Source organism: Saimiri boliviensis, chromosome 13 (genome assembly GCF_048565385.1).
Source record: "Saimiri boliviensis isolate mSaiBol1 chromosome 13, mSaiBol1.pri, whole genome shotgun sequence".
In the NCBI taxonomy this organism is placed as follows: Eukaryota; Metazoa; Chordata; class Mammalia; order Primates; family Cebidae; genus Saimiri; species Saimiri boliviensis.
In genome coordinates, this window is record NC_133461.1 from 41256784 (window position 1) to 41280008 (window position 23225).

Below are 23225 nucleotides of genomic sequence, written 5' to 3' on the forward strand. Positions count from 1 at the left end.
TTCAGGCTCTTTTTTGGTTCCATATGAATTTTAAATTAGATTTTTCTCATTCTGTGAAGACTGTCATTGGTAGTTTCATAGGAATAGCACTGAATCTGTAAATTGTTTTGGGCACTGTGGCCATTTCAACAATATTGACTTACCATTTGTTTGTGTTCACCTCTGATTTCTATTGAGTGGTGTTTTGTAGTCCTCATTGTAGAAATCTTTCACCTTCCTGGCTATCTGTATTCCTATATATTTCATTCATTTTGTGGTGACTGTGAATAGAACTGAATACCTAATTTCAATCTTGACTTGGCTGTTGTTGGTGTATAAGAATGCTAGTGATTTTTATACATTGATTTTTGTATTCTGAAATTTTGCTGGAGTTGTTTATCAACTTAGGGAACCTTTGTGCCAAGATGATGAAGTTTTTGAGATATAGAATCAAGTCATCTGCAAACAAGGATAGTTTGACTTCCTCTCTTCCTATTTGGATGCCCTTTATTTCTTTCTCCTGCCTGATTGCTCTAGCCAGGACCTCCAATACTATGTTGAACAGGAGTGGTGGGAGGAGGGTATCCTTGTCTTGTGCCAGTTTTGAAAAATAATGCTTCCAGCTTTTGTTCATTCACTAAGATGTTGGCTGTGGATTTATCACAGATGGCTCTTATTATTTTCAAGTATGTTCCTTTAACACATAGTTTATTGAGAGTTTTTAACATAAAGGATGTTAAATTTTATCAAAAGCCTTTTCTGTACCTATTTAGATGATCATGTAGGTTTTTGTCTTTAGTTCCATTTATATGATGAATCACATTTATTGGTTAGTGTATGTTGAACCATCCTTGCATCTAAGGAATAAAGCCTACTTGATCATGTTTAATTAGCTTTTTGATGTGCTGCTAGATTTGATTTGTTAGTATTTTGGTGAGGATTTTTGCATCAATGTTCATCAATGATACTGGCCTGAAGTTTTTTTTTTTTTTTTTTTTTTATGTCTCTGCCAGGTTATGGTATCGGGATAATGCTGGTCTTGTGGAGGGAGTTAGGGAGAAGTCCTTACTTTTCAATTTTTTGGAATTATCTCAATAGGAATGGTACCAGCCCTTCATTGTATATCTGGTAGAATTGGGCTGTGAATCCATCCAGTCTTGAGATTTTTCTGGTTGGTAGGTTATTATTGATTCAATTTCTGAGATCATCATTGGGATGTTTAGAGATTCAATTTCTTCCTAGTTCAGTCTTGAGAGAGTGTATGTGCCCAGAAATTTACCAGTTTCTTCTAGATTTTGTAGTTTGTGTGCACAGAGGTGTTCATAATAGTCTCTGATGGTTATCTGCACTTGTATGGAGTCACTGGTAATATCTCCTTTTTCATTTCTGATTGTGTTCATTGGATCATCTCTCTTTATTAGTCTAGCTAGTGGTCTATATAGCCTATTAATTTTTTTTCAAAACCTCCGGGCTTCATTTATTTTAAAAATTTTTGTGTGTGTTTCAATCTCCTTTGGTTAAGCTCTGATTTTGGCTATTTCTTGTCTTCTGCTTGCTTTGGGGTAGTTTCCTCTTGCTTCTCAAGTTCTTTTAGTTGTGATGTTAGGTTGTTTGAGATCTTTCTAACTTTTTACGTGGGTGTTTAGTGGTATATTTCCGTCAACACTGCCTTAGCTGTGACCCAGAGATTCTGGTATGTTGTATCTTTGTTCTCATTAATTTCAAATAACTTGTTTCTGCCTTAATTTCATTATTTACTCAAGTCATTCACAAGCAGATTGTTTAATTTCTATGTAATTGTATACTTTTGAGAGATTTGCTTAGTCTTAAATTCTATTTTTATTGTACTGTGGTCCAAGAGGGTAGCTGATACATAATTTTGATACTTTTACATTTGCTGATTGTTTACTGTCTGATTGTAAGGTCAATTTTAGATCGTTGTATGGGGTGCAGATGAGAAGAATATATATTCTGTTGTTTGGGTGGACAGTTTTACAGAGATCTATCAGATTCATTCGGTCCAGTGGTCAGGTCCTGATTATCTTTGTTAATTTTCTGCCTCAATGATCTGTCTAATACTGCCAGTGGGGTGTTGAAGTCTCTCACTATTACTGTGTGGGAGTTTAGACGGTCTCTAAGAACTTGCTTTATGAATCTGGGTCTCCCTGTGTTGGGTGCATATATATTTAGGGTAATTAGGTTTTCATGTTGAATTAAAACCTTTGCCATTATATAATGGCCTTCTTTGTCTTTTTTTATCTTTGTCACCTGATGCTAGACAAGATTTTTAAAGTCTTTTTTGTCTGATATTAGAATTGTAACCCTTACCTTTATCAGTTTATTTGCTTGGTAGATTTTTCTCCATCCCTTTATTTTGAGCTTACAGGTGTCACTGCACATTGAGATGGGTCTCTTGAAGACAGCATACCATCATGTATTGTTTCTTTATCCAGCTTGCTATTCTGTGCCTTTGAATTGGGGCATTTAGCTCATTTACTTTCAAGGTTAGTATTAATATGTGTGGATTTAATCCTGTCATCATGTTGTTAGCTGTTTATTATGCTGAGTTCTTTGTGTGGTTGCATTACAGTATCACTAGTCTATGTACTTAAGTGTGTTTTGCAGTTTCTGGCCTTTCCTTTCCATATTTAGTGCTTTTGTAGAAGCTCTTGTAAAGCAGGTCTGGTGGTATTAAATTCTTTCAGCATTTGCCTGTCTGAAACTGATCTTCTCCTTCACTTAGTAAGCTTAGTTTGGTCAGATATAAAATTCTTGGCTGAAATTTCTTTTAAGAATGTTGAATATAGGCCTTCCATCTCTTTTGGCTTACACAGGTTCTGCTGAGAGTTCACTGTTATTCTGATGGGCCTCCCTTTCTTGGTGTCCTCTCCTATATCTCTAGCTGCCTTTAATATTTTTTTCTTTCATTTTGACCTTGGAGAATCTGATGATTACATGTCTTAAGGATGATATTCTTGTGAAGTATTTTGCAGAGGTTCTCTGCATTTCCTGAATTTGAATCTTGGCCTCTCTAGCTAGGTTGGGAAAGTTCTCATGGATGATATCCTGAAATACATTTTCCAAGTTGTTTCTCCCTATCTCTTTCAAAGATGCCAATGAGTAATAGATTTTGTCTCTTTACATAATCCTATATTTCTTGAAGATTTTGTTTATTACTTTTCATTTTTTCTTTATTGTTGTGTGACTGTCTTGTTTCTGGGATTCCAAAGGCCTATGATGACAGTGAGTTGCTCCATGCCTGTTTAACTTACCCACTCCACAAGAGTCATGGAGGGCCAGGAACAAGTCCCAGTGTGCAGCAGCCCTGTGCAGGGTTCCCAGCTTCCTCCCCTTTCAGCCCAGTATCTGTTTCCTCCTTCAGCCCACTCTCAACACCTTCCTTCTGAAGATCTGCTAGGAGTGTATCAGTTTTCCTGATGTCCCAATCCCTTGGTGGGAAATGTTCCTACTGGCTGGGTCTATTGGCCATCTTGGAGCCCTCTGTGCGTATTCTTTTTCTATTTTTGCAAAACAAGTTACTATAAATGAAACAGCTTAAAGTAACCCAAATTCATTAGCTCACAGTTATGTAGGTCAAAAGTCCAGGCCAACTCAACTAGGTTCTATGTTTAGTTTCTCACAAGACTGAATTTGGGTTGTCAGCTGAGCTGTGATCTAATTTGGAATATCTGAGAAGGAAACTGATTCCAAGCTCATTCAGGTTGTTGTGACAGGCTATAGCTCCTTGTGGTTGTAGGACTTAAATCTTCCTTTTCTTGCTGTTGGACATGGACTATTCTCATCTTCAAGCCCCTTTCATATTTAAAGCTAGAAATGGTGAGCTGAATCCTTCTCATGTTTCAAATCTCTGATTTTATCTTTTGTTCTCAGCTAAAGAAAACTCTGCTCTTCTTAGTTGATTGGGCCTATCCAGATAATCTTTTTAAATATATAACATGACATAGTCACAGAAGTGAAATCATTTTGCCATGGTGGTATGTGCCTCCATGGCTACCTGACTTTTTTTTGGTATTTTTTTTTTGTATTTTTAGTAGAAATGGGGTTTCACCATGTTGACCAGGCTGGTCTCGAATTCCTGATTGCTGTTTAATGACGCTATAAAGACAACAGTGAAAATAACCACCAACAGACATTAAACTTGTACTTAACAAAGATTCATCTTTAGTATAGTACATTTCAGATTCTTGACCAGTCCGTGACCCAGACCTATCATGAAATATGAACAGGTAATCACAGGGCATATAAAGAAGTTTCTCTAACAAGACTTCTACCAGATCAGAGGAGGCGAAATTCAATATCCATTGACCATGGCTAAAATGTAATAATTCTACCCATTTTAAAGAAAAAAAAAAAAAAGAAATCTCAAATTCTAAAGCTACAGAGTTAATAAAAGTAAAATAGGCTTACCTACCAACATTTTCAAACTGGAGTAGGAGAAACTATTCAAAATGCTGCTTAGGCTTTCTCTTAATACAAAGAGTACTGAGGAAATATGACAACTTTTGTAAAATTGTATAGGGTATCAAACAAGACCAAAATGGAAGTTATGAGCATCATGGGTGAGGTGACACTAAATTTAGATTAAAAAAAAAAAGTAACACTCTCCTATAATAAGAAAAGGCTATATTCTAAAATGTACATTAACCAAAACTATGGTTATTAGACCCTCCCATGTTCAAGACTAGGATTGTACTATAGTTAAGTACTATTTATTAAGATAAGATAATGAGGTAATACACACACATCAAATAAATACTACAACCTAAACAGAACAAGTGAAGGACCTCTCTAGAACCCACTATGAAGAACTTATAATACTGAATAAATTATAAAAGGAATGTAGAATGCATTCATCTTTAAGAAAAACTGTGGAAGAGGATGGGAAGAAAACAAGGGAAAATCATCTTGATAATAAAGAGATTTTCAAGGAAATGGCAGAAGTCAAAAACAAAAATCATGGGCTAGGGGATTCTTCTGGAGAACTGTGAATTTAATAAACTATAAGCAAAACATATCATATGCAATTTACACCAGAGAGCAACTAATACACAGAAACAGAACAAGTCTCTCAAAGTCAAATAAATGCCACATGAAAAACGATCTGCTGCCATCACCATCATAAAATCTGAAGGTGAAATTTTATAAAAATTGAGAATAAAATTTTATGTTTTATCTGACATTGTGGCTTCTTGCAAGGAAAGAAAATAGTTTCACACCATCTCTAGCATATTTGTGCTCTAAAGTTTAAAAATCTGTATGTCATATTAAGAGCCAAGGAGAGTTAGTTACAGAAACAAGAATATCTAAAGCCAATTTTTAACAACTTTAGTTATCTCAAATTTTTCTTGTCTTTCCTTCTTCAACAAATGACAGCACCAGATTGGCTTGGTTCATATCGTGGGTTTGCGAACCTGTTGTCTGTATGACCTGGCTGATTCATTCTGCCTCTGGGAGAGGCATAAAACAGACATAATAACCCATCTTATTTCACTGAGTTCGGATTAAATGATTTGATATGTATTAACATGTAGTATCTACTACATAAATGTTTGTTAAATAAAATTAATGAAAAAAAATGTTTCTTAAGCTAAGACCTATGTAAGTCTCTGAGTTTATAAAAACCAATGCAACAGGATGCCTCTTTTCAAAAAAAAAAGCTGGTAAGGGAGACAGATGAATGATGTAACAATGATTACAAAATAACAAGAAAGGTACCATTACAGAGATGGGCACAATCTATTTGCAAGTGCATAAATTGAAGGTAAGTGGGAGGTGGGTAGAAAATTAGGTCAATGTCATCACTGAAGTATAGAGTCTTTGCAATGATGTCCTTACTGCAAGGAAGTAGACTTGTTGGGCAAAACCTCCAAGAAATCATTACCTTCAATATAAATCACCAACACCTGAGAAAGTGTTATTTTTCTCCACTTTCAAAAGTGAATAGAAAAAAGGTATTTTCTACGTCTTTAGGGCTCCCTGATGACTATTTCTTCACTATCACTTCTGTAGCCTTAAGATAAGACTCTATTAATACTGGTAATTGAAAGATTCCTCCATCTAACCTCCCATATCCTTGCCAAATGGATTGGCCTTCAGTTTTGTGCCTTCTTCACACATCTATGTCATGCAGGAACAGTAAGAAGAAATGTGAAACCAAAAAGGAAAGGTCAGAAATCTGATCTTCACACTACCATTTTCTCTAACCCCCTGAAAAGCAATAGGCAAGGGCTACCTTAAAAACTGCCTGATTTGTTTTCAGTGTAGCAGGGAAACTGCACATAAGCAATAAAAAATAGCTGCCACCTTCCTCTGCCTTTTTTTCTGTTTTCAGAAAACAGAACAAAAGAAATTATGTCAGAACAAAATACAAACCATTTATACTTTGGCTATTTCTTTAAGATTTTGTGACTTCAAAAAGTTTCAGCTATATCACATTCTAGCAAAATACGTATTTAACTTTTCCGTATGTGCAAACTTTAGCTTCAAAACTGGAAGTCCCTAGCCAAAGCTCTTAACTCATCTGAAACAGTTGTTTCTAAGTTGAATAGCAAAGCTGTTCTTTAAAAGGTCTGCAAAAAAGTTCTAAAATCTGATCTTTAGGACCTGATTCAAAAAGGGAAGTATAACACTTTAGCACATTATTTATATTTTGGGTGTTTTTTTCTTTTTTTTCTTTTTTTTTTTTTTTTGAGGCAGTCTAGCTCTGTCAACCAGGCTGGAGTGCAGTGGCGCGATCTTGGCTTACTGCAACCTCAGCCTCCAGAGCAGCTGGAATTACAGGCACATGCCACCATGCCCAGCGAATTTTTGTACTTTTAGTAGAGATAGGGTTTCACCATATTGGCCAAGATGCTCTCGATCTCCTGACCTGATCTGCCCACCTTGGCCTCCCAAAGTGTTGGGATTATAGGTGGGCCACCGTGCCCAGCCACATTATCTATATTTTGATACTAAATATGAATGACTTTGACCCTATTATACTTTTTACTACAATGTAATATGTAAGGCTTATTTCCATCCATTTGAAGATTTAAACTCAAGGATATAAAAAGACATCAAGTATCAGTTGCTAGAGGACCAGAAGTGGTTCTTCAGAGCTTATTTTACATCACATCTGGCAGGGTTCTGAACATTCATTTAATTATGTAATATATACCACTTCATGTTATATATATGTTTATATAAACACTCTCATATATACCTACACGATTAATACATGTATACAAGCATATGCAAAATATCCTAATATTCTCCAATTAAAGTTTTTATAAGTCCCCAAGTAACAAAACATGAATTAAGAAAGGCTTATTCGTGTTTTTCATAAGGACAATGAGTAACAAACAGCCCACCTGATCTTCTTTAAGTAACAGAGCAGTGTTTTCTTTATCATTCTGGCTGTGCTTTCATACAACCAGGAGCTTCCCCACAGACCCACAGAGACTGCTTCAAGTAATCATTGCTTATCTCTGGGCCCAGGAACAGGAGGAGAAAGGAAAGGAGGGAGGGAAAGACATCAACTCAATCACATGGAGTAGCTACATATTTTAAAACAATATATACTGTAAGAAAATTAACATAAAAAGCAAATGGTTTTCTGACATCTTGCTGATCCACTGAAAACAAGAAAGGTAAAAATAAAGATGCTTACCTGCTGTTCCTGCATTCTAGGAGCACCAAGTTCTGAGAGAGACATGGTAAGCTTCTCTTGCTGTTCTGATAAATATTTCTGATAGAGGCTTAAAAGCTCTTGGCATTCTCTGTACTGTAGCTGAAGAGGTGAGATTGCAAATTAAGGAAAAAAAACTGAAAAACTGATTCCAACTGCATCCATCAGTGCTGCTTTTCAGATTCCAATAAACAAAACAGAGCCAGAAATGCAATGATATTGGGTGAGAGAGTCGTAAGTATAAAGTCTTCAGATAAAAGTTACATGTGTTCCTCCCCCAAAATAATAAAACAATACTTCACAAAGAGAGTAGCAATGAACATCCCATTTGAAAAGAGATTTATTCCTCAATTCTTTAAATTTGAATAAATAAAAAGAAATGCAGAAACATGCAAAGGAACCCCTACCTCACACCATATTTTAAAAAAAGTTGAAAGTGTATCACTAATCTCAATGTAAAAGTTAAAACTATAAAACTCTTAGCATAAAAGTACATCTCTGTGACCTTGGATTAGGTAAAAGCACAAGTAACCAATAAAAAGAAATAGACAAATTGGACTTCAAAATCTAAAATGATTGTGTTTCAAAGGACATTATTTAAAAATGGAAAAAATACAACCTGAATGAGAGAAAATACTTGGAAACAATATGGTAAAGAATTTGTGTCCAGAATATATAAGGACCTTGTCCAACCAAACAATAAAAAGACAGTCCAATTTAAAATTGGAGAAAAGTTTTGAATAGACATTTTCCAAAACAAACTCTGTAAATAGACAAGAAGCATAGGGAGAGATACTCAGCACAGCCATTAGGGAAATGCAAATCAAAAACACACTGAGATACCACTTTGCATCCACTAAGATGACCATAAAGAAAAAGACTAACAAGCAATCACAAGGATATGGAGAAACTGGAACCCTCCTACACAACTAACGGGAACATAAGACTGTGCTACCACTTTAGAAAATAAGTTAGCTATTTCAAAATGTTAGAGAATTTTTTTACCATATGACCCAGCAATTCTACTCATAGGCATATACTCAAGAGAACTGAAAATGTATTCTGAAGACTTAAATATATAAGCAAAGGAAACTTTTTAAAAAAACATATGTCCACACAAAAACTTGTATATACATATTCAATATGGCATTATTCCTAATAGTAGAAAAGGAAAACAATCCCAATGTCCACTGATAAATGAACAAAATGTGGAATATTTATAAATGGAATATTATTCAGCCCTCAGAAGGAATGAAGTATTGCTACATGCTGCAACATGGATGAACCTTAAAAAAGTGCTAAGTAAAAGAAGCCAGACACAAAAGGCCATATAATCTTTGATTTCATTTGTATAAAATATTCAGAACAGGCAAATCTAAACAGACAGAAATAGATTAGTGATTGCTAGGGTTAGGGTAAAAGAAATGGAGAGTAACTGCAAACAGGTATGCATTTTGGGGGAAAGGTAATAAATGTGTGCAGGAATTACAAAGTAGTGATGTTTGCATATTTTGGGAACATACTCAAAACCATTTAATTATATGGTTTAAATGGGTGAATTTTATGTGAATTATACACATTGAAGCTATTTTAAATCAGTGTGGGGTAGAAATAATACTGTTCTGGTAAGAGTACTGCCAATTTACACAAAGTTCCTAACTATTAAACATAAAGATATTAGAATTTGATTTTTTTAAAGTTTTCAGTTAAGTCAATATTTCATTAATCAAAACATCACCAGGAAATTTTCTGCCTGCATACCTCCCTACATTTTTTATAGTTTGATATAAATAACAGCAATTTAACCTGGAGTACCCTCTCTCACATCTCCTAAAACTTCCCAAGTGTTCAAGATGAAAATACTGAATTGGAAAAGGTCAGCTAACTTTGTAGACCAGGTGCCTGGGAGACATAGTTCTACCCAAGAGAGAGTTCTGTTCCTTACTTCTCACTGTACTAATTTCCTCCCCAGGCTCTTTTTCCCTTCAGATCATTTTCACATCTCCCCTTAACACTTACTTATGTATGCTGTTGGTATAAGAATTACTATCCAATGGGATTTATTCTGTATAAATACTTTTACTACAGGTCATCATGATTAAGGGTTGAAATATTATTTCTCAAATGTCAAAAATGGTGTCTGGATTCAGTATTCCTTAACATTTTCATAACCTAATCATTGCTTCTGGGCAGATTCTTGTTCTAATAACTTTTGCCAATCATGACTGCATAAATAACCAATTGCTTCATTATTCTCATTATTAACCTTTAACAAAAGAGAGCCAGAGGTAGATGATAGAAGAGGAGCTGGTTCACAGGGAAAGGACAGGTTACTGAGCTTACGGAATACATTAATTAGAAGAGCCTGTTGAATTCTTAGCATCTTAAATAACAACAATAGCATAAATGATGGTCTAAATAGGTTTTCAGAGTCAACCTACATTAGACTAGGCTGCTTTTACATTTCCATAGGAAGCAAGCTCCAAAAGAAGAGAATGATTTGTGGTGGTCCCAGGAGTCTCTGCCAGCTATTATGTATATAAAAAGAAATTTTTATTCTCCCTGTTACCATAGGCAGTAATTTTTATAGTAGGTGAACATATTAGTCTGGTCACAGAATATGAATTTTACTCTGGAAAAATCAAGCACAATTATATAGCTTAGGAGTAAAATGTCAGTGTTTGAAACAAATTATAGGCAAATTCATTTAAACACATGCTATGTGGCAGAATATAAAAACAGGCCTACCTTTATCAATTTTTAATGTCTTTTTTGATATAGCAGATTTCAAAATGCCCTCCCCTTTCCTTCCTCCCTAGCACAATGAGACTTCAACCCTCCATCTGGAGAGAAAGATTTATGTTACAAAAATGCAGATAAAATGCCCTTCTCAATGATGTTGGGGATACAATGAAAGAGAAGATATATTTAACTTAATCCTGACCAACTGACAGGAAAAATGAAATAGATGTTAAAAACCAAACTTAAGGGAAAGTATAGCCCAAACTATGACATGAATTTAAAATGCTGTAGTCTGCCTAACCACTGTTTAAGAAGTGGGAGAAACAGCTGTCACTGCAACCTCTTCAAAGAAGTAAGTCTTCATTAGATAATACTAATTTATATTTGTGTTAAGATTATATCAAAACCTAAGTATCAAATTAGCTGAAATGGCTGTGGAAAATAATCATTTTGTAAAGCTTAAAACCCTAACACTAAAATTCATTAAATAAGTAAAAGTAAAGAGCAGAATGAATAAGGGGATGAGTAAAAGAATAAAAACTGTATGAGAGAAAAATCATAGGTAGAAAGCGGAAGGGCCAGAGATAGGATATACTACTAGGGGGCTGCCAAAGTAATGAAACATCATGCAGGCTGAAATAATTCCCCTCGCCTAGCAGAGTCCACTCCCACCACTCCACCGCACCTTGTCTCTGACACCTGGGATGCTTGGACTGGTACTTAAGTAATCTTGATCTAATACAGAAGTTAATGTAGAGAGGCCTCTGTGAAAAGACAAAAAAGGTGAACCATTAAATTAAAAAAAAAGATTCTCCTTTTCTGGAACCAAGACTCCTTAGAAAAATGGCTGAACCCCATTTTGGGGTAGAGAAAGTGTAAACTTGAAACACGTTGTTGTGCTGTAAAATGCAAGAAAGTGTTAAAAGACAAATAGATGGGGGCTTGTCACAAGAATAGAAGATAGCAGCCAGGTGCGGTGGCTCACGACTGTAATCCCAACACTTTGGAAGGCCAAGGCGGGAGGATCATGAGGTCAAGAGACTGAGGCCATCCTGGCCTACATGGTGAAACCCCATCTCTACTAAAAATACAAAAATTAGCTGGGTGTGGTGGTGCATGCCTGTAGTCCCAGATACTTGGGAGGCTGAGGCAGGAGAATCGCTTGAACCTGGGAAGTGGAGGCTGCAGTGATCAGAGATTGCACCACTGCACTCCAGCCTGGCAACAGAGCGAGACTCCATCTCAAAAAATAAAAATAAAAAAATTAGCAGGGCATTGTGGCAGGCGCCTGTAATCCCAGCTACTTGGTAGGTTGAGGCAGGAGAACTGCTTGAACCTGGGAGGTGGAGGTTGCAGTGAGTTGAGGTTGCACCATTGCACTCTAGCCTGGGTAACAAGAAACTCCGTCTCCAAAAAAAAAAAAAAAAAAAGACCAGGAGATAGCCTGAAGGGGATGCCTATTAACCACATTTAGGAAATTTTGAGCACTGAAATAATCACTCTAATTAATAGAATATTGAATAAATAAAAATCCACCGCTTCATGGTAACGCTTCAACAAAAGGAGAAGAAAGGATGGATAAAGTGAAGTCAGGCCTGTAATCCCAGCACTTTGGTAGCTCGAGGCAGGTGGATCACCTGAAGTAAGGAGTTTGAGACCAACCTGCCCAACATGGTGAAACCCCATCTCTACTACAAGTAAAAAAAATTAGTCAGGTGCGGTGGTGGAAGTCTGTAATCCCAGTTACTTGGGAGACTGACGCAGGGGAATTGCTTGAACCCGGGAGGTGGAGGTTGCAGTGAACTGAGATGGAGCCACTGCACTGCAGCCTGGGAAACAAGAGCAAAACTCCATCTCAAAAAAAAAAAAAAAAAGTCTTTCTTTATATAAGAAAACAAGCTAATTACTTAGAATCGTCAAATTTTTAAATCACTATTTTAGAACCCCCAATGTAATAACTAATTCAGGCAAAGATCATTAATGGATACTAAAACCATTAGGTAAAAGGTTAGTGAATTAGATATTCCTAAGGTGTAACAATTACTTACAGCAAAGAAGAAAATGCACCTTTCAATGGTACAGTCTGGTGGTCAATACTCAATTTAGAATCACTAATAAGTAGAAAAATAAATTATGTATGTCCAATTGCATGAAGTAGGCATTACCACTTATGTTTTAATCTGAATCTAATCTGTAAACCTAACTTCCACTTCACAGAATTTAGAAGGAATAAGGAACAAATTAAATGATACCATAAGAAACAATCAAACAAATCTAGTACATAGGAGATTTTGCAAAGCACTTGGCCTGAACTCTTCAAAAGGTCAATGTCTTAGGAGAAAAGGTTTGTGGGTAGGAGGCCTATTTTAGATTAAAAAACCAAAAACCCAACCAAATGCAACCCATGAAGCATAACTGAATCCTTGTTCAGGGAGAAAAATAGAAAAGACATTGTTGGGACAACTAGAAAAATTAGAATATGGACTCAATAACAGTTAATACTATGGAATTACTACTCATTTTATCAAGTATCATCTGGTTTATAAAGTAAAATGTTCTAATTCTTATGAGACAAGTCTGAGGTAGTTAGGAGTTACATGTGACACTTGTCACTTCACTTAGTTTTGTATTAGATCAAGATTACTAAGTACCTGTCTAAGCATCCCAGGTATCAGAGACAAGTGGTAGTTTCTGTGATGCTCAGAAAAATAAGCAAATCATTTTTTTTTTTAAATGGAGACTTGCACCCAGGCTGGAGTGCAGTGGCATGATCTTGGCTCACTGCAACCTCCACCTCCCAGGTTCAAGCAATTCTCCTGTCTTAGCCTCCCAAGTAGCTGCGACTACTGGCATGTACCACCACACTCGCCTAATTTTTTGTATTTTTAGTAGAGACAGCTTTTCACTGTGTTAGCCAGAATAGTCTCAATCTCCTGACCTTGTGGTCTGCCTGCCTCAGCCTCCTAAAGTGCTGGGATTACAGGTGTGAGCCACCATGCCCAGCCAGCAAATAAATTTTTATAAAACGTTTATAAAAACTAAGTAAATTTATAATTTATTTTAATTTCTATTATATATGTATATATATATATCTATATATAGAGCTATATACGTTTATATATCATTGTTGGCACTGGCTATATCTGCTTTGCCCCCTCTCGTGTGTATTTTTATATGAATATAATTATATTTTATATATAATTACATGTCTATAGCTTTAGAACAGTTATTTATATAGCATATATATTATATATTACATATTATAAATTTAATATTCACATATAAATATATAAGTATACATATAAATATTTACATTATATAAATACACACATGAGGTGGCAAAGCATATATAGCCAATGCCAACAACTGAAATCTAGGTAGAAGGTACACAGTGTTTCAATGCCATTGTAGGAAGCCAGAACATCACATCCCCTCTGTAGTGATCAGCAGCAGGGCTGCTGTGAACTTTGGTTGAACTTCAGGGAAGTGAAACCACAGGAGGGTGTGTATGTCTTGGAGAGAACAGATGGACCTAGAGAGAGAACCAGCTTTCACTGACCTTGGTGCAGGATAGTTTCTCAGCTGAAGTATATTAACTAAAGTATGAGAATAACCACAGGCTGTTCTAAGTAACTGCACCCTCCCTCTGCTATGTGCCTTTATGAACTTAAAGTACAATGAGATAGCCCGGGGCCGGAGAGAGTGACATCCTCACCTCCTGGACCACCTGGCCCAGCTTTCTGTATCTCTCTGTCTGTGTCTTTATCCCCTGCCATTCCCTCTTAGGTCCTTGAAATCTTGTGCAGCATGGTATGTGGCAAATGCCATACTGTCAACTGTCTATATATTTGGAAGTTTTCATAATAAACCATTGCAGGAAAAGTCTTTTTTTGGTTTTGGTTTTTGTTGTCTGCATTTTTTAAATTTTTGTTTTCTACTATTACTTCATCTCATCTTGTCTTCCTACTTCTACCACAAGTTACCATGCAAGAAGCTGAAACTTGAGCATCAGGTCAGCCTCCTAAGAGTTCTCTATGATTACGTGTCCTTGGTCAGTAAGTCAGGTGACAAACTTACTATGATCTGAAGATATACTAACCAGAACCTGTCCCTGGAGCCAGGAAGAGGTACAAACAAGACAGCAAAAATGCCATGCAAAAAAGGCCTGCCAAGCTTTCTTCCAGTCATTTAACAAGTGTCTTCCGAATACAATCTAACAGGCATATCTTATGCCTTTGTACAGTGTACAAAGGCAGTACTGTGGAGTCAGTAAAAGCACAGACTTAGGTGTCAGTCCAACATTCTTGGCTCAAATCTTAACTCTGGTACTTAGTAATGTAACTTAGGGAAAGTAACTTATCTGACATCTTCATCTAGGGATGTACCAGGTAGGCAGGGTGTGCAGTACCCCTGGCTGACAAATCACCAGGCTCAAAGGCATGAAAAAAGCGATCAATATGTACATTAAGGGAACTACAAGAAGCATGGCATGGATAGTTAACTGGTCTTGAGTGGGACAGAATGAGTGAAGAGGCTACTGAGACCAACAGGGTATACATCTCAAATGTTACCTTAAGTTGTTTAGATTTCTATTTAAATCATTGATGTCTTACAGTTAATTTGCATTTCATAAAGATACCTCTGGTAGGAGTGTATAGGATGGATCAGAGGGCTTAAGACTAGAATCAAAGCAACCAATCAGAAAATCATTACGTAAGTCTAAGCAAGAGATGAGAGGGGTGTGAGCTGAAGAAACCAGGAGATAAGGGGTTAAAAAGGGACATTTAAGGCAATGTCAGCTTATGAACTTGATGACAAGATGTATGACCAAATGTGTGATTCCATTTATAAGACACAGAATACAGAATAAAAAAGTTTTAGGAGAGTGCAGCTTTAGAACACAGAGTTAAAGATGCTTAGCCGGGCGCGGTGGCTCAAGCCTGTAATCCCAGCACTTTGGGAGGCCGAGGCGGGCAGATCACGAGGTCAAGAGATCGAGACCATCCTGGCCAACATGGTGAAACCCCGTCTCTACTAAAAATACAAAAATTAGCTGGGCGTGGTGGCGTGCGCCTGTAGTCCCAGCTACTCGGGAGGCTGAGGCAAGAGAATTGCCTGAACCCGGGAGGCAGAGGTTGCAGTGAGCCAAGATTGTGCCACTGCACTCCAGCCTGGTGCCTGGTGACAAAGTGAGACTCTGTCACACACACACAAAAAAAAAAAAAAAAAAAAGATGCTTGGGAGAGTTTGGTGGAGACAATTAAGAGGGGACACTTGGATCCCTGGGCATGAAATTCAGAAAAGAAGTCTGAGTAGAAATAGACATTTGGGAGTTAATTCATATGTGGTGGCTGAAGGCATGGGAATGGGTAACATTGTCCAGGGAGTACACAGATTTTGTTTGTTCATTTGTTCATTCATCAATTCAACAAGTCTAAAAGGGCAGGAATTTTTGTTTTGTTTACTACTGAATTCCTTAGCTTACACAGTGCTTAATATTTATTTATTAAATTAATAAATATAATGAGTACAACATTAACATCTGAGACTGAACTAGATGCCAGACATTCAATAACAAACAAGACTAACACTATCTCCTTTAGGAAGCAAGAAAGGCAGGTAATCAAACACAAAGAAGAACAAATGAAGAGTAATGACAAGAACATTATGTAGTGCTGTAGGAACACTTTCTAAGAGGACCCAAATGGTCAAGGAGCCAGGGAAAGCCTCTTAGAGAAAAGAATGTTCCAGCTGTGAGAAGAGAAGGAGGCCAATGTAACAACGACATGTAAAGGACAGGCAGAGGAAAAGATAAATAATAAAGATAAATACAAAGATGAAGTAAACTGTGTCCAGTGCTGAAGAGTAGCCACCACGGTTACAGACTGAGTTGAGAAGCTATTGGTGACACTTACAGAACTGTCAGTTTGACATTACTTGGTTGTTCATTATCTCCCCCCACTATTTGGTAGATGAACAATTAGGCTATTTTCTAGTTGGAGAGAAGCTTTATAAAAGAGATGTTTTGTTCAGGATTATCCTCGGATAAGAATCTAAGGTAAAGCCATCTGACTCCACTGGAAAGCAATCCATTAATCACAGACTTTTCAGTAAATACAGGACCCAAAGATTTTCACTATGGTAGGTACTTCCTTTACTCTGAATGCATACAAACCATATATTAAGATAGCATATCATGTTTATTCTGCCTAGAATGTTCTGCCTGTCCCTAATCCAAAATTTCTACTTGCCATTAAAACTTAATTTTTATGTCATCTCTTCCTCCAAGCTTTCACTGACCTCCCAAGCAGAGTTAGGCACTTTTATTATAGCAAATACCAAAAAGCTAAAATTATTTGACTACATTACTATCACCTGTAGTAGACTGTGTTTTCCTGGAAATCATAGTATACTAATCTTGGTATCTCTTCAGCACATAGCAGGCACTTCGAAAATGTTAGAGGAATTAGTATAGAAATAAAAGTAAAGGAGGTCTCATTGAATTTTCATGTTAGCTTTGAGTTTGGAATGGAAGCAAACCATAGACAGAAAATATGGTCTTTAAACTAGCCAAGAAGATGCCTTAAAATAATATTGACTCATTAAAAATTAAAATTTGTTTTTCCAAGAAGGCCAAATAGGAACAGCTCTGGAGTGCAGTTCCCAGCAAGAACAGCATAGAGGGCGAGTGCTCACCACATTTCCAAACAAGTTTTCATTGCCCACAGACCAGGAGATTCCTGGGCCGAAAAGCACTGCAAGTTTTCAGCATGGCAGTCTCAGCCAGTGCCGCCTCAGCCCACAGAAACTCACACAAGTCTGGGCTGCCTTTTCGGCCAGCACCCTGCATGCCTGGGAGACAGAACCGCCCATTCAACTGAAAGGGAGGGGGCTAAGACGGAGCCAGGGGATCTGGTTCAACAGGTACCACCCTCACAAAACAAGCAATCTGAAATGCTCTGGATTGAGAGTTTCACAGCACGCACAGCTGGAACCAGGACCATCCAGCTCAGTGGGAGGAAGGGCGTCCCCCAATACTGAGGCAGTCTGCTACTACCTCGACAGTTCACCTAGCGCAGGGCAGAGCCTGCAGCAGCTCAGCAATGCCTCTGCTGGCAGACTGTGACTAAACTACTCTGTGCGGGGCAGAGCATCTATAAAAAAGGCAGCAGCACAACAGGGACTTATAAATAAAGCAGACCTTCCTAGGACAGAGCACCTGGTAAAAGAGGTGGTTATGAGTTCAGCTACAGCAGACTTAAAGGTACATGCCCAGCAGCTCTACATGGAACAGAGGCACTCTCAGCACAGCACTTGAGGTCCTATAAGGAACAAACTATCTCCTCAAGCAGCTCCCCGACCCCTGTATACCCAAAGAGACATCTCATAAAGGGGAGCTCAGGCCAACATCTAGTGGGTACCCATTTGGGATGAGGATAGCAGAGGAAGAAACATGTGGCAACCCTTGCTGTTCTACAACCCCGTGGGCAATTCCCAGGCAAGCAGGGTCTGGAGTGGACCTCCAGCAGTCGTGCAGCAGTGGGGCCTATTGGAAGGACAACTAAGAAGCAGAAAGAAATAGCTTCAACATCAACAAAAAGAACATCTACTCAGAGACCCCATCTGAAAGCCACCAACTACAAAGACCACAGCTAGATACAACCACTAAGATGGGAAGAAACCAGTGCAAAAAGGAGGAAAACAAAAACCAGAACACCTCTCCTCCTCCAAGGGATCACAACTCCTCACCAGCTAGGGATCAAAGATGGATGGGAGAATGAGTCTGATGAATTGATAAAAAAAACAGGCTTCAGAAAGTGGGTAATAACAAACTTCTCAGAGCTAAAAGAACATGTTCTAACCCAATGCAAAGAAACTAAGAACCGAGAAAAAAGGTTAGATGAGATGCTAGTAAAATAAGCAGCTTGGAGAAGAATATAAACGGCTTGATGGAGATGAAAAACACAGCATGAGAACTTCGCAAAGCATACACAAGTTTCAACAGCCGAATCAACCAAGCAGAAGAAAGGATATCAGAGATCAACTCAATGAAATAAAATGAGAAGGCAAGAATAGAGATAAAACAGTGAAAAGAAATGAACGAAGCCACCAAGAAATATGGGATTATGTGAAAAGACCTGATCTATATTTGTTAGGTGTACCTGAATGTGAGCAAGAGAATGAACCCAAGCTGGAAAACACTCTTCAGGATATTATCCAGGAGAATTTCCCCAACCTAGCAAGGCAAGCCACCATTCAGGTCCAGCGAACACAGAGACCACCACAAAGATATTCCTCAAGAAGAGCAACCCCAAGGCACATAATCGTCAGATACACCAGGGTTGAAATGAAGGAAAAAATTCTAAGGGCAGCCAGAGAGAAAGGTAAGGTCACCCACAGAGGGAAGCCAATCAGACTCACAGCAGATTTCTCAGCAGAAACCCTACAAGCCAGAAGAGAGTGGGGGCCAATATTCAATGTCCTTAAAGAAAAGAACTTTCAATCTAGAATTTCATATCCAGCCAAACTAAGCTTCATAAGTAAAGGAGAAATAAAATCCTTTACAAACAAGCAATTGCTGAGAGATTTCATCACCACCAGGCCTGCCTTACAAGGGCTCCTGAAAGAAGCACTAAACATAGAAAGGAACAACTAGTACCAGCCACTCCAAAAACATACCAAATAGTAAACACCATCGACACAATAAAGAAAATGTGTCAACTAATGGGCAAAACAACCAGCTAGCATCAAAATATCAGGATCAAATTCACACATAACAATATTAACCTTAAATGTAAATAGGCTAAATGCCCCAATCAAAAGACACAGACTGGCAAATTGGATAAAAAATCAAAACCCATCAGTGTGCTGTATTCAGGAAACCTATCTCACATGCAAGGATAAACATAGGCTCAAAATAAAGGGATGGAGGAGAATCTACCAAGCAAATGGAGAGCAAAAAAAAGCAGGAGTTGCAATCCTAGTTTCTGATAAAACAGACTTTAAACCAACAAAGATCAAGAGAGACAAAGAAGGGCATTACATAATGGTAAAAGGATCAATGCATCAAGAAGAGCTAATGATCCTAAACATATACACACCCAATACAGGAGGACCCAGATACATAAAGCAAGTTCTTAACCACCTACAAAGAGACAGACTCCCACACAATAATATTGGGAGACTTTAACACTCCACTGTCAATATTAGACAGATCAATGAGACAGAAAATTAACAAGGATATCCAGGACTTGAACTCAAATCTGGACCAAGCAGACCTAATAGAAATCTACAGAACTCTCCATCCCAAATCCACAGAATGTACATTCTTGTCAGCACCACATCGCACCTACTCTAAAACTGACCACCTAACTGGAAGTAAATCACTCCTCAGCAAATGTGATAGAATGGAAATCATAACAAACAGTCCTTCAGACCACAATGCAATCAAATTAGAACTCAGAATTCAGAAACTAACTCAGAACCACACAACTTCATGGAAACTGAACAACTGGCTCCTGAATGTCAACTGGATAAACCAATGAGAATGAAGCATAATGTACCAGACTCTCTGGGACACATTTAAAGCAGTGTCTAGAGGGAAATTTATAGCAATAAATGCCAACCAGAGAGGTGAGGAAAGATCTAAAATCAAAACCCTATCATCAAAATTGAAAGAGCTAGAGGAGCAAGATTAAAAAAACTCAAAAGCTAGCAAAAGACAAGAATTAACTAAGATCAGAGCAGAACTGAAGGAGACAGAGATACAAAAAATTCTTCAAAAGTCAATAAATGCAGGAGCTGTTTTTTTTTTTTTGAAAAGATCAACAAAATAGACACACCATTAGCCAGTTCAATAAAAAAGGGAGAAGAATCAAATAGATGCAATAAAAAATGATAAAGGGAGTATCACCACTGACTCCACAGAAATACAAATTACAATCAGAGACTACTACAAACAACTCTATGCACGTAAACCAGTAAACCTGGAAGAAATGGATAAATTCCTGGACACTTGCACCCTCCCAAGCCTAAGCCAGGAAGAAGTTGAAACCTTGAACAGACCAATAGCAAGGGTTGAAGTTCAGGCAGCAATTAATAGCCTACTAACCAAAAAAAGTCCAGGTCCAGACGGGTTCACAGCTGAATTCTACCAGATATACAAAGAGGAGCTGGTACCATTCCTTCTGAAATGATGCCAAACAATCCAAAAAGAAGGAATCATTCCCAAGTCATTTTATGAGACCAACATCATCCTGATACCAAAACCCAGCAGAGGCTCAACAAAAAAGGCAAACTTCATGCCAATATCCATGACGAACATAGATGCAAAAATCTTCAATACTGGCAAACCAATTGCAACAGCATATCAAAAAGCTTATTTATCACGATCAAGTAGGCTTCATTCCAGGGATGCAAGGCTGGTTGAACATACAGAAATCTATAAATGTAACTCACCACATAAACAAAACCAAAGACAAAAATCACATGATTATCTTTGACAAAATTCAATAGCCCTTTATGCTAAAAACTCTCAATAAACTAGGTATTGACGGAACATATCTCAAAATAATAAACTCTATTTATGGCAAACCTACAGCCAATATCATACTGAATGGGCAAAAACTGGAAGCATTCCCTTTGAAATCTGGCACTAGACAAGGATGCCCTCTGTCACCCCTCTTATTAGATATAGTATGGAAAGTTCTAGCCAGACCAATTAGGCAAGAAAAAAACATAAAGGCTATTCAATTAGGCAAAGAGGAAGTCAAATTGTCTCTATTTGCAGACAACATGATTGTGTATTTAGAAGACCCTGTCATCTCAGCCCAAAATCTCCTTAAACTGATAAGCAACTTCAGCAAAGTCTCAAGATATAAAATCAATGTGCAGAAATCACAAGCATTTCTATACACCAACAACAAACTAACAGAAAGCCAAATCATGAGTGAACTCCCATTCACAACTGCTACAAAGAGAATAAAATACCTAGGAATAAAACTAACAAAGGACGTAAAGGATCTCTTCAAGGAGAACTATAAACCACTGCTCAAGGAAATCAGACAGGACCCAAACAAATGAAGAAACATTCCATGCTCATTGTTAGGAAGAATCAATATCATAAAAATGGTATACTGCCCAAATTTGTAAATTCAGTGCTATCCCCATCAAGCTACCAATGACTTTTTTCATAGAACTGGAAAAAAAAACACCTTAAACTTCATATGGAACCAAAAGAGAGCCCGCATAGCCAAGACAATCCTAAGCAAAAAGAATAAAGCCAGAGGCATCACGCTACCTGATTTCAAACTATACTACAAAGCTACAGTAATCAAAACAGCATGGTACTGGTACCAAAACAGAGGTATAGATCAGTCCCCTGTTCCAACTTTCATAAAGAGATCTACCTACCGACCTGGGGTCATCAGACCAACCCACAGATGCACATCACCAGCTATTTTGGTAAACAGTCTCTCCTTTTGCTTTCCCATTCTTTTGTATTTTCCTTTCTACTTCCTCCCCATTTTGGTTCTGTCCTTTTTCCACTGCAAAAGACAAGGAAAATCAGGTAAACCAGGTTCTTCCATGTGGCTCAGGCCTGGAAAAATCCTATGTAGGTCACAGATCTGGGGACCCAGTTTTCCCTAGGGGTTTGACTATCATGGAGATGTTTGCCCTAGTCACTCGCCCACCAGGTTCATGGCCGATACTGGTAGCAGGTCAAGGTAGAGGATGCTCTCTTTGGCCGCTCGCCAATGAGGAGGTTCAATCCACACTCAACTAGGGACACCTGTTGAGCGGCTGGGTTGCATGCCCATTTTCCTTGTCTCTGCTGCCTTTCCAGAACCATGGGCAATCATCTGTCCTGTATCCCTCCCTCCTCTCCACTGGCTTGTGTTCTAAAGAACCTCAAGCCTCTTCAAAACTGTCTCCTGACCTAAACCCAAATGCTTCATCTTCTTCTGTAACACTACATGGCCACAATACAATGGCTCCAATTGGCCAAAAAAGGGCACCTTTAACCTCTCTATTTTACAAGATTTGGACAATTTTTGTAGCAACATGGGCAAATGGTCTAAAATTCCCTATGTCCAGGAATTTTTTTTACACACCAATCCCTCCCTAATCTCTACTCCTTCTCTTCCCTTCTGTTTGCCTCTCCTTCCTCTGCTGGTAAGCCAGAATTATCCTTGTCCATCAACCTTTCCAACCTTTCTCCTTCCCACCTGTCTGAACCAGGCCTTGATCCAGGACTTAGCCCCACCCCCCCAGCCTTCCTCCTCTTCCTCTGCCCACAACTCACCTCCTTATGCCCTTCCTGTCACCTCCCCACCTCATACACGGTCCAGCTTACAGTTTAGTCCCACGGCTACCTCTTCTGCCCATCCCCAACAATTCCCCTTTCCAGAGGTGGCTGGAGCCAAAAGGCATAGTTAGGGTGCACGTTCCTTTCTCTTTGTCCAAACTTTCCCAAATTGGCCACCGGCTCCTTTTCATCCAATCCTCCAATACTTAACCCAGTCCTATAATCTCACCTGGAGTAACTTAAATGTCATCCTTACTTCTACTCTTACCCCTGAAGAATGCTTAATATGCATTTTATTATCCAATCAGCCCCTAACATTACAAAAAGTTATGCAAATTAAAATCTGGCCCTCAAACTGCACAATGGGAATTAAGCAACCTCACCTTCAATGTGTTCAATAATAGGGAAAAATCTGCCTGGTGGCAGCGCATCTCAAAACAACAGATACTTGCCTCTGCCTTAAGACAAACCCCAGCCACACCACCGGCTCACAAAGACTTCATAGCGCCC

At 38.1% G+C, this 23225-nt stretch overlaps 1 protein-coding gene across 1 annotated transcript in view; it reads right to left on the reverse strand.

The window, feature by feature from the left end:
* KIAA1328 (KIAA1328 ortholog) overlaps positions 1-23225 on the reverse strand; it is a 369240-nt gene that overhangs the window by 238899 nt on the left and 107116 nt on the right. The window contains exon 6 of the mRNA XM_074383567.1: positions 7649-7776. Coding sequence (XP_074239668.1) covers positions 7649-7776 — 128 coding nt within the window. The remainder of the gene's footprint in view (positions 1-7648; positions 7777-23225) is intronic.